General features: G+C 38.9%; 1 protein-coding gene across 2 annotated transcripts in view; it reads left to right on the forward strand.

The window, feature by feature from the left end:
- The first annotated feature begins 562 nt into the window (after positions 1-562).
- slc12a2 (solute carrier family 12 member 2) overlaps positions 563-13476 on the forward strand; it is a 121032-nt gene continuing 108118 nt past the window's right edge. The window contains exon 1 of one of the 2 annotated variants that reach the window (XM_061980731.2): positions 563-1477. In XM_061980731.2, the coding sequence (XP_061836715.1) occupies positions 917-1477 (561 nt within the window). In that variant the 5' untranslated portion in view covers positions 563-916. The remainder of the gene's footprint in view (positions 1478-13476) is intronic. The other variant, XM_061980730.2, reaches the window with a different exon arrangement.

Consider the following 13476-nt stretch of genomic DNA (forward strand, 5'->3'; position numbering starts at 1 on the left):
CGTCACTGGTATATATATATATATATATATATATATATATATATATATATATATATATATTCCGAGCTTGATGATGTCACGTTATCGATGGGAAAATGCATTTTTAGACAGTATGATTTGCCTCATCGGCTAGGAGACACCGAGAGCTACAAGCGGTAGAAAATGGATTAGAAAGGACAGATTTTTAAAAAATTCTAATTTAAATAAAATATTTATATATTTTTTTGTTTGGGGTCCTGTGTTCTAAACTTTGGGGAAACTAATTAATTGATACTGTTTTTTTTATTACCTGTTATTTTTACTTTTTTAAATGGATATTTTTAATACACTCCAACAACAGTATTTTAACAGTATATGTAATAGTTGTATATTAAGTGTGGTGTGCGTCCCAAGTTAAATAACCGCTTCCTGGTGGCATCCCCTTCCCCCCCTCTGGCGCTGCATAGGACCCCACCCCCCACTGGTGCGCGCTTGAAAGATGAGACGCGAACATCGACATCTCGCGATGACACACGAGCCCACCCTTTGCCGATGCCATCGCCGAGCGTATATTACTAGCGAGGGAGGCTCCAGGAAGCTAGGAGGAGCTCCGGCAAGGTCGACAGCAGCATCCTGCCCCAAGTACAGGAAGACTGTAGCTCGGCCGCCGTTAGCTCGGGGAAAACCGACAAAATAGTGTCTTTTTAACAACGGTTGTAGAAGAATAAACTTAGGAGGTGGCTGAACCTGTCTATATTTTAGCCTCTTGTGTCGAGCTAACCGGCTTCGTTTTCGCCACTCAACATACGGCTTTTTTTAGCGCTTTTTTTCTAACCAAGTAGTTGAGAGAACGGTAGTCAACTTCTGGATCGGTGTGTGGGCCTAACGTGCCGTTCTCGAACACGGTTCACCCGTTACTTTGTGCGTTGATTGTGCCATGTCAGCGCCGTCGGTCACACCTCCCGCGGCGGCAGCGGAGGGCGAGCTTCTCAGGCCCGACGCCGGGGACAACATGCCGGGTCCCACGCACAGCCAGAGCCGCTTCCAGGTGGACCTTGTGGCGGAGGCGGCGGCGGCTGTCGAGGATAAGTCGCCGAGTTCCGAAGCCTCCACCACTGTCCCGTCTAGCGACATGGCAACTCCCGGTGCGGTTCCGGAGGACCCGGGGACCAGCGGCGAGGAAGCCAAAGGACGGTTTCGAGTCGTCAACTTTGCGGACCCGAGCGAGGCGGGGAGTCCGGTCTCTCCGGACACGGCGCCGGCCGAGGGAGTGCGGAACGGGGACACGGTGATGAGCGAGACCAGCTTGCATTCATCCACAGGCGGCCAGCATCACTACCACTATGACACCCACACGAACACCTATTACTTGAGGACCTTTGGCCATAACACCATCGACGCCGTGCCCAACATCGACTTCTACCGGCAGACCGCCGCGCCACTGGGGGAGAAGCTCATCAGACCCACCCTGTCGGAGTTGCACGACGAGCTGGACAAGGTAAGACAACACATGGCTTTGACTTCACGCAAAAAAGTGACGCAGTGCTGTCTCATGGTTGCAATCATCTTCCAGTGACGTGTTGAACCACGCATATCCTGGACGAATGAACACCTTACAATGCAACGTGCAATTCAGAATACAATCAAACTATAAGCTCCAGCGACCCCAAAAGGGACAAGCAGTAGAAAATGGATGGATAAATTAATTCAAGTCATGTGCGAAAATCCTGTCACGTGAACAGACTGAAACAGCATTTTCAGATCAAAAGCTGAAGGAATTCAGATTATTTTTTGCAGTGTTTACAACAATTTGCCATGCAGGAAATTATTTAGTACATAATCTATCATTTGGAACTGTTTATATTTTTGTTCTGTTAAGTTTTGTTAATAATACTTGCCAGTGCTGCAGTGTTGGCGCTAGGAATTTTCCAAATCAAATCATAAAAATGGGGTCCCACGGTCAATTTTTGGGGTCCCACTTTTTTGTAACTGTTTTGAAAACAAGTGATAAATTAGAGATGTCCGATAATATCGGCCTATAAATGCTTTAACATGTAATATCGGATTTCAAGAAGTAAAATGAATGACCGCTGTACAGAGCGGTACATATCTGGTAAAACACGGACGTAGTCCATATACTGGAGTCTAGTATACTCTGGACTGAAGCTGTGTGCCTTCATTGTTTTTCTAGCTGTTGTTTTGAGGCATGTTTAAAATAATAATAAAATAATGCACTTTGTGAAAGTCAAAGTATAGTATTTCCCATAGTCGAAGAGGGTATCAAGATTATCTCAGGGAGAGCATTTCCCAAATTCCAAGATGCTGTTTTGAGGCATGTTAAACAAATAATGCACTTTGTGACTTCAATAATAAATATGGCACTGCCATGTTGAAGTTGTTCTCTTATTTTGGAAAACCTTGCTTTTGATTGATTGATTGAAACTTTTATTAGTAGATAGTACAGTACATATTCCGTACAATTGAACACTAAATGGTAACACCCGAATAAGTTTTTCAACTTGTTTAAGTCGGGGTCCACGTTAATCAATTCATGGTAAAGTTACATTGTTCAATGCATCCAGCAGGCATCACAACAAAATTAGGCATAATAATGTGTTAATTCCATACATCGGTATCTGTTGATATCGGAATCGGTAATTAAGAGTTGGACAATATCGGATATCGGACATCTCTATGATAAATGTATGCATAACCCTGTTATATCTCACATTTCATATTTCATGTACATAGTGTATAGCCCCCATTTTTTTTATATATTGTTTTTCAAATCACCTGACATGTATACTGTGTATATATGTAGTACATATATACACAGTATACATGTCATATTATGTACATAATTTATCCTTCTTTTTTTTTTAACGTAATTTTTTATATACATGTTACAGGTTATATATCTTTTATTATTGAATGTATCAAATGTGATGAATATTTAATGGACCACAATGGAAACAAGCCTTTTGGCTTTTTGTGCCATCCATTTGCCTTTTTAAAGCATTTCATGGATTAAATTCTTTAAGATGTCAATAAACGTCTCAATCAACCAATCAAATATTGTGTTTTGGAAAAAGGTTGTGATAAACGTTACTTAATTCATAAAAAAAAAAAAATACAAAAGAAAACAAATTTTTATACATATGTAAATTTATTCAGTTAGAAACATTCACTGCCGGTATTTTTTTCTATATTTTCATTTAATAAGTTGTAGGTGTATTTATTTCAGTATAAAAGTGTAAAAAGTTGTTTTGCTTTGGTCATTAAATGATGATAATGGTGTGCCAGGGCATACATGCATATGACAAATTGAATTGATTATTTTCACCTGACAAGCGGTAGAAAATGGATGGATGGATGGATTTTCACCTGTATGTAGATCATCAGTCGTTTTAAAAAAACACCACATCTACACTTTCATGGCAAATAATGCCAACAAACTTAGAATTTGGCAAGTAAGTTTCAATGTCATTTAATAGAGTGGCACTCAATGCTTCTGGCATTTCTTCTCTGGCTTCGTGATGGCCATAAGCTGCAGATTTTTAAAATGGGGTACCAGGGACCCCATCAAATCATGAAAATGGGGTTAGAATGCATTAAAACAATATCTGTCTTCTTGTCTCCCATAATGATTGTGAACAATAGGCAAAATTACCAATAAAAAGGGTAGTTCTCCTTTAAAGGGGAACATTATCACAATTTCAGAAGGGTTAAAACCATTAAAAATCAGTTACCAGTGACTTATTTTATTTTTCGAAGTTTTTTTTCAAAATTTTACCCATCACGCAATATCCCTAAAAAAAGCTTCAAAGTGCCTGATTTTAACCATCGTTATATACACCCGTCCATTTTCCTGTGACGTCACATAGTGATGCCAACACAAACAAACATGGCGCATAGAACAGCAAGCTGTAGCGACATTAGCTCGGATTCAGACTCGGATATCAGCGGCTTAAGCGATTCAACAGATTACGCATGTATTGAAACGGATGGTTGTAGTGTGGAGGCAGGTAGCGAAAACGAAATTGAAGAAGAAACTGAAGCTATTGAGCCATATTGGTTTGAACCGTATGCAAGCGAAACCGACGAAAACGACACGACAGCCAGCGACACGGGAGAAAGCGAGGACGAATTCGGCGATCGCCTTCTAACCAACGATTGGTATGTGTTTGTTTGGCATTAAAGGAAACTAACAACTATGAACTAGGTTTACAGCATATGAAATACATTTGGCAACAACATGCACTTTGAGAGTGCAGACAGCCCAGTTTTCATAAATTAATATATTCTGTAGACATACCCTCATCCGCTCTCTTTTCCTGAAAGCTGATCTGTCCAGTCCAGTTGGAAATGCATCTGCTTTGAGTGTCGCAGGATATCCACACATTCTTGCCATCTCTGTCGTAGCATAGCTTTCATCGGTAAAGTGTGCGGAACAAACGTCCAATTTCTTGCCACTTTCGCATCTTTGGGCCACTGGTGCAACTTGAATCCGTCTCTGTTCGTGTTGTTACACCCTCCGACAACACACCGACGAGGCATGATGTCTCCAAAGTACGGAAAACAGTCGAAAAAACGGAAAATAACAGAGCTGATTTGACTCGGTGTTTATAATGTGTTTGAGAAAATGGCGGATTGCTTCCCGATGTGACGTCACGTTGTGATGTCATCGCTCCGAGAGCGAATAATAGAAAGGCGTTTAATTCGCCAAAATTCACCCATTTAGAGTTCGGAAATTGGTTAAAAAAATATATGGTCTTTTTTCTGCAACATCAAGGTATGTATTGACGCTTACATAGGTCTGGTGATAATGTTCCCCTTTAACTGCGCATTGTTACCTAAAAGGTGGAGCATGTTGTTACACTATCAGCATTTAGGTCAATGCATATGCCGGTGCAAAGATGAGTGACTGTTTTTTTTCACTTCGAAACACACCCAAACGGGACTTTGGTAAGTGCTGAACAAATAAACAATGTGCATTAAAGTAAAACATTTTAAAACGTTTGGGTATGACATTCTGACGCCCGAATGCAGCTGAGATAGGCTCCAGCACCCCCTGCTACCCCGGAAAGGGACAAGCGGTAGAAAATGGATGGATGGATATCAGGGCCTTTTTAAAGTTTATTTAAAACATGCACGCAAGTAATATACTGTTAGAATCACTATTGTAATCGTTTGATAGCAATCATGTATATATATAATTTTAATAAAAAATATGCTATATTGTAATATTTATTGGTATATACAGTATATATTTTATCAATATCACACAGCATACTACTGACGTTAACGCACGTTTTGTGTCTTTTTACGCATTGAAATCAGAAAGGACGCGCATTTACGGAAGTCTGCGCATCCCCGGACGCAGATTTTTTTTTTTTTACATACCCTTTGTTCTCCGGGTCAAAACTACGGTTTACTTGTTTTTTTTATCGATTATCGCTTTCCGTCTATGTTTTGTTTATATTCGCAGAGTCAAATTTCTGACCCCGTTTATTGCGTTTTTTTGGTCGACTTCAAAGTAATGAACTTTCCGGTACAATTTCCTAAATTTTGATTCATGCATTTCTGGTATTAAGACTCCCGCCTGTTATTGTTTTCGTCATGGCGAGCAATAAACCCAAGAAGCATAGCTTCAAAGAAAAGTGGCTTCAGCCACATTACACTTCGAAACACACCCAAACAGGACTTTGGTAAGTCAAATTCGGCGAATCAAAATTGAGGAAATTGTACCGGAAAGTTCATTACTTTGAAGTCGACCAATACAAACGCAATAAACGGGGACGGAAATGTGACTCGGCAAATATAAACAAAACAAAACACAGACGGAAAACGATAATCGATTAAAAAAAAACCAAGTAAAAATAAATCTGCGTCCTGGGGACGCGCAGACTTTTCGGAAATGCGCGTCCTTTCTGATTTCAATGCGTAAAAAGACACAAAAAGTGCGTTAATGCCAACAGTGTGCTGTGTGATATTGATAAAATATATACAATATATATCCCAATAAATATCACAATATAGCATAGTTTTTATTAAAATTATATATATACACGATTGCTGTCAAACGACTACAATAGTGATTCCAACAGTAAATTACTTGCGTGCATGTTTTAAATCAACTTTAAAAAGGCCCTGATATTTTGACTCAAATTTCATGTTATAGTCAAATGTTTTAAAATGTTTTACTATATATCACATTGTTTATTTGTTCAAAACTTACCAAAGTCCCGTTTGGGTGTGTTTCGAAGTGAAAAAAAAAAGTCACTCATCTTCGCACCGATAGTGTAACAACGTGCGCCCGCCGCCTTTTAGGTAACCATGCACGGTTAAAGGAGAACTACCATTTTTTTTTGGAATTTTGCCTATCGTTCACAATCATTATGGGGAGACAAGAAGACAGATATTGTTTAAATGCATTCTAACTCGTAAATGAATGCAAATAAAAGTCTGCTTACAGTGGAGTTAATGGGAGGTCATCTAATCTGCCCATAAGGCCCTCTAAAAAACATCCAAAAACCGCCAACAATTCTCCATTTATATTTCGTGACCTGAGTATTAACCACGTTTTAGTAATACTGTTATTATAAGCGCTAACCCAGACAAACTATTTATAGCGGCGACATGATAGCAGAGAGCTAACTAGCTTCTGCTGCTATATTGACATCATCCGCTGGTGCGCTGCTTTCTCGGTTTGGAGCTTGTGAAAGTTTAAATATAAATTATGCCTCTCACCTGGATAGTAGAAGGATGAGGACATAATCCGACAAGTTGGTCAACTTTGGCATCCAATTCAGACCGGCGAATGGCAAGAAAGACTCGAAAAGATGCTTGGTTCCACCCTCCTTTATTATTTGCAAAGATTATGAGTCATTCTTCTAAATGGGAATATATCAACATCCTATCAGTCAGCATCCCAGTGAGAGCAGACATTGTAAAATTAGTCATGTTTTATTGTGTTTGTTATTTCTAATGAAGTCTGCACTGAGTAGTATTCATTGATGTTGTTGAAGGATAAAGCGAACGTCGAGATGCATTTGTGATATTAATGCACCGCCGTATGCTTAAAATGATCAAAATACGTAATTTATTACATGTTTTGAATGTGCCTCTTATTATGATACATATATACTTACAGTGTGTGTGTGTATATGCGCGGTGTAGCGATTTGTTTTAACAACAATTTTATATTTGTGTTTGCCGATACGATTCAGGAACAATCTCATTTATTTAGAACAAATCGAAATGATTCAATGAGTTGAAACCAATTCCGTAACTTTTTTAGCAAAACGAATCAAGCAGCGTGACTGTGAAATAAATACTGGATACTGGACACTGCAGGTAGGGCTGGGCGATATGGACGAAAAAGTATATCTCGATATATTTTTACTTAAACTTGATATTCGATATATATCTCGATATATTTTCTGGTGAAAATATTTATATAAAGATATTCATTTTTGAGCGAGATTCACTGAAATTGAAGTGAATGACAACTGTACTGTAAACAGTCAGTGGCACTTTTATTAACCCAGTTAGTCAAGATGGGTATTAACAGCACAGAAGAGAAACTGTTTAAGTAGCACCGAATTGAATAACATAAATAAAATAGAAAAACAAAGAATGTATGAATAAAATAGAAACATATTCTTTCTACATAAAATAAATAACATAGCTGTGCAAATAATACAAAATGTAATAAGCTGCGTTTGGCCATTTTAACGTGAAATAAATTATATCGATATTACGATATTTTCTTAATTCATATCTTGTTTAAAAATATATCGATATATCGTACAAACTCGATGTATCGCCCAGCCCTAACTGCAGGTGAAGTTTCCTATTTTCCTGTTATTTCTTCTAACTGAATAATGTATGCATGAATTATGGATACAAACAAGCAAGTAAACAACAATTAATATATTCACATTATTTGAATAAAGTGCAACCAACACTTTAGATTGAATTAACAAGAGGAAACACTGCTCACATTTTAAACATTCAAGTAATTTTCATTAAAAGTACAGTAACCAACATTTTAATCCCACTTTTTTTATTGGCATTTTCAAATAGACAGAAAAAAGTGCAAGTTGAAACGGTACAATTTTAAAGTCAGTAAATTATTCACACCCTTTCGCTTAAAACCCAAACCACCCACCCACCCACCCCACTCAGGTCACACCAACAAGGGGCATATGGCACAATCATATAACAAGTAAGACGACAAAGACAGACACATTCTTACACACACACACATACATACATACACACATACGAGGCCAGAGACAGACAAACAGGCTGAAAGGAGAGAGAGATAAAAAAAAAATAAAAAAAAATAATAATAAAGAAAGAAAAAAAAAATTAATAATAATAAATAAACGGGAGATTATTCCTCATCTGCGTCTGGGCATAAGTCAAGAGAGTTGACATACAGCAAGAAAGGACTCAATGAGCTTTCAAACGCTTGAGCCGAGCCTTTTAGCGAAAACCTACGTTTTTCCAGTTTTGGATTGTAGAGAACCTCTCTAATTCAACGGCCGTGTGATGGGGGGCGAGCCAGCTTCCAATTAAACAAGATCAATCGCCTGGCCAGCAAGGTCGTAAAAGCAACAGCGCGTTTTAGTGGTACCGGGCACATGTTATCGGGGCATACGCCAAAAATGGCTGATAATGGGTTGGGAGAAAAGTTTTGACCGTATGCTTTTCCGATTGTGTCAAAAATGTCCTCCCAAAAGGAACATAGTTTAGAGCAGGACCAGAACAAATGGACATGATCAGCCGGAGATTGTTTGCATCTATTGCAGGTATTGCTAACAGTGGGGTAGATTTTGGATAGTTTTGAATTAGTGTAGTGAATTTTATGGATTACTTTGCATTGGATGAGACTATGACGGGCACATATTGAGGAGTGAACCAGTTTCTTCAGTAACCAACATTTTAAGAGGAATTTAAAATGTTCCGTCGCAGATGACGGACAGCGTCCCAGGTGTGCGCAAGCGGAAGCTCATCCCTGTTGACGGTGTTGTGCCCCTCACTTCCTAATTTCCATAGCCTCCTTGATCCATATCTTCTCATTTTTATTTCTTATCAAATCACTTCTCCTTGTGTTCCGGAAGTCGAGGCGTCGCGGTATCTTGCACCGCTGTCACTTCCATTGTGTCGGCCGCATCTTCTGTAATTTAAAGTTCTGTTGCGGCTTTATAATTGTGTTGTGGCATTTGTATTTATTGTGGCTTTTGTAATTGTGCTGTAAGCTGAAAGTTGTGATATTGAAATGCCCGGCAGTGGAGAAGGAGAGACAGTCGGAGACACACTCTCAGACACTTTCTTAATAACCGGAGTCAAAAGGCACAATCAATCAATCAATCAGTGTTTATTTATATAGCCCTAAATCACAAGTGTCTCAAAGGGCTGCACAAGCCACAACGACATCCCACAGCGCCAGTTCTGCTTACCAAAAGTGGCCCGCTCGGACAAAACACACTTGCGCTCACCGAGGGACATTTTGTAACATCAACTACAAATAATGTATTTATCTCTGAAATGTTGTATATTTTGAGCTGCTGTTTTCCACAAATCACGTTTAAACACTGAACACACAGACACCCAAACTCTTGAGACTTTGTTCACACTGCCACTCTCGCACACGTTTCACACAACAGCACCATCTCTTAAAGGCACACAGACATACATGTCACATATATCACACCATTATCTTGTGGCGTTTGCAATAATGACCTTTCTTGACCACCGTAGAGATCCGCCATTTTTGCTTGGATGATGCCATAGATGAAAAACTAAAGTTAATGTTTAAAATCTTTATTATTACAAATGCTAAACTTAATATAAAGTCTGCTGTTCTTAAATCCAATGTTTTCCTTTTTCTGGTATCAATATTTTTTTGAAAAACGATATTGGATCAATACCTAATTCTTGGAAGGCAAACTTGCCGAGCACAGATCGATGTACTTGAAATTCAGGAATATAAATCGATAAATCGATATATCGATGTATCAATCAATCGTTACACACCTAGTTTGGATATTTTTTTAAGCGCTTTATAAGGAGTAGAGTGACTCCCATCGGCTCCATTGTTTGCTCGCATTTATTTACTAGATAGAGTGCATAAACAAAGAAATACAAATATGTGCTTGTCTTACAGTATTGTTAATGATAGGCAACATTTAAAAAAAGTGCAGTTCCCTGTGTAAGGTAAAATAGCATGTGCAGTCAAAATAAATTGTGGGATTGATCTGTGTTTAGTCATGATTAATGCAAAGTTTTTTGTGATTATATGCGTGTGTAATTTTGACAGCCCTAATATACAAACATGAAATGAATGCTGAAACTGCTTGTCATAGACTGTGCCTTAAGACTAAAACTCTGTTAGGCTGGTGTGTTTTTATTTTTATAATTTTGTAATTTTGAGGTAACGTTGGTACCCTGTTGCATTTTACCTCTGTGTACTGGTCTTCATGTGATAGAGAAGAATAGACGTGTTTAAGTCGCTAGCAACCGCTTGTTGGACGCATGTTTTGGCAGATTAATGTTGTTTGGTCGACTTTTTTAATCCAAAGGAGTTCCTCTTTTGGTTTTGTTTCTTTAGCTTCCACTGTGCTCTCTGTCTTTGCAATGTTGTTAACATCCATCTTCCCACTAGCTCTCATCCGTAAAGTTATTTCACTTGATGTAAAAGTTGTCCCGCAAAATAACAGTGTTTCTGCAGTTAACCGCAGCCGCACACTTTAAAATTACAATATTATAATTATATCATACAATAGACATTTGTATGTCTTACTATGATGTATATCTTAATATTGCACAGTACTAGTAATTGCAATTAAAAATAATGATTAACTGCAGTCAAGTTACGCCATTAAAACACACTTTTCAGATTTTGGAACGGTTTGGCTTCGAAGACGACTACAAGTTTTGATTTTGTTCGTCTCAATTGTTCATGTTTTTTTTTTCTTTACAAATCCAAATCCAAGAGTTTTGATAATCCTGTGTTTCTATTGGGACTGTTATGAATTGGAAAATCAGACAGATGTGTACTATTTTTGGCATCTGTTAGTTGGGGAGTGAGGTCAGTTTGTATTAGCAGTTATCTCCTTTTGGATCTCCCCCTTTGAACATCCTGGCAACGACCAAACTGACAGAAAGCTTTTGTTCAGATAACAATAACCTATACTAAAATTAAAGAGAGCCATGATGATCTCTTAAGTAGCATTTTAAAATGTCAAAGATAAACTTTGTTAAAGTTCAGAATATCTGTTGCCTGTGGTAGTCTAACTGATCCATCAAAACCCCGATTGTGTGTCTTTGTTTGCACAATCACTAATAGAAAGCTCTTCCAAGGATTGTACTGTTAACATCTAAGATATGAATAGATGGCATTGGTGCAATGCTATATACAGTTTATGATCAACCCTTTAAGCTATGTATCCCAATGTTTAAAATTATAAATACATTTTGATGCCGCTCCAACAGATACCAAATTTATGTTTAGTAGCTTGATTATTAAATATTTAGTCTAAAACTTTTTAGGTAAGAGTAGCTTTCATTTGCTTTTAGTTTATCTCAAATGAGTTATTGTGGTGTTTCAACATTGTACCAAACCACAACTCAATATAAGGAATGTATAGTAACAATATACTTTATTCACGGTTTAATGTTTCTTGGCTTTAAGGTCTGTGATGAGGTGGCGACTTGTCCAGGGTGTACCCCGCCTTCTGCCCGATTGTAGCTGAGATAGGCTCCAGCGACCCCGAAGGGAATACGCGGTAGAAAATGGATGGAGAGATGGTTATAAGGTCCCGCTTTGGTTTATTTTTGGTAAACCAAGGGAATGAGAGTCAAAACATAACTGTTTAGTTTATTTAAAATAAATTATTAAATTATTTTAAGATTAAATTAAAAAATGTCTAACTAGCAAGGAGCTACTTTAATACTTTGGTGCATGAAAGATGCAATGTAGGTAAATACATGTTAAACTATTGTAACACAATATTTAGCTTTGTGTGATAAGCGACTAAGCAAATGAGTGTGCCAAGTAGGGCTGGGTAAAAATACAAATGTTTTTAACCTTTATTTACCCAGGAATAGCCCATTGAGATTAGGAATCTCTATTACAAAGGGATCCTGCAACACACATTCATTCACCAGTGTGAGTGGCACTTGGAGCAAGGTGGGTGAAGTGTCTTGCCCAAGGACACAACAGCAGTGACTCGGATGGCGGAAGCCCCATTGTGAATCGATGTTTCTTAAATTTAACAATATCGATTCCCCCCATCAGACCCCTGGTAGTCAAGTGGGGGAAGCAACAGCAACAGTATTACGCTATGCTATTGTTAGCTTTCGACAACAAGCAAAATAAGCTAAGGGACTTATTAGCATTACCACCCGATTCTCTGTGGGCCATGAAGATTAAGTAATGGATCCCACTACAACTTTAATTGGCAAAGATTTACGCCCGCACTCGCAGCCTTCAAGCGGCTCGTTCAGGTGCTCGAATGTAGTCTAATCAAGAATGTGAAAACGTTTTTTTTATGTTTTGCAAATGTTACTATGTCAAAGCAGTTTGTTTTCATTAACGTTAGGTTTATAGCTTCATGCTTGTGCGTGGGGATAAATGGAGCTTCAACTTGCTCAATGCGGTAAAAGCCACTGGCTGAACTACTCTTCAGCCACCCAGCCGCTATATTAGGGCTGTGGGGACGGTCACTTTCAACCCGAGGAGTAGCACGCACCGAGCGTGCAGCAGACAGGAGCTATCGCTAGTTGCTGTGCTAAGTCGCTAACAGAATTAAAGAACATGAACCGATGAGATTGGTGAGAAAATAGCTACAAGGAGAGATATAGGTTCTCAAGCAATTTGGTGTATTTGTAAATCAAGCTGTAGTAACTCACCAATAGCCAAATGTAGGTGGTGACCAAAGCATTGTATCACTCGGGAGTCGAGGAGTCGGCACCAAAGCCGGCGAGCCGCCGTATTCTTTTTAAAACGGGCGCCGTGGCTTGGTTGGTAGTGCAGCCGTGCCAGCAACTTGAGGGTTCCAGGTTCGAATCCCCGCTTCCGCCATCCCGAGTTTCTGCCGTTGTGTCTTTGGGCAAGATACTTTACTCACCTGCTGCCAGTGCCACCCACGCTAGTTTAAATGTAACATAGATAGGGGGTTTTACCATGTAAAGCGCTTTGAGTCACTAGAGAAAAGCATAATTCACTTCACAATTCACTTTAAAGGTTGTGTTGCGTCGTTGTGTGTCAGAGAAGCCTACGTAAACACATAAGTGTGGGGGTTGAGGCAAAGGGAATGCCCTGTGCTTCGCCCGTCAGGTACAGAGAAGAGCAAACAGCCGTAACAAAGGCACATCGAAAGATATCGGTATGGCGGTATTGTCTCAAGTAAGGCTGGGTGGTATTATAGTTAATACTGGTATATTTTAGAAAGATATATATGTATATATTTAAGTGGCCGAGCC

Source organism: Nerophis lumbriciformis, linkage group LG20 (assembly GCF_033978685.3).
Source record: "Nerophis lumbriciformis linkage group LG20, RoL_Nlum_v2.1, whole genome shotgun sequence".
Taxonomy (NCBI): domain Eukaryota; kingdom Metazoa; phylum Chordata; class Actinopteri; order Syngnathiformes; family Syngnathidae; genus Nerophis; species Nerophis lumbriciformis.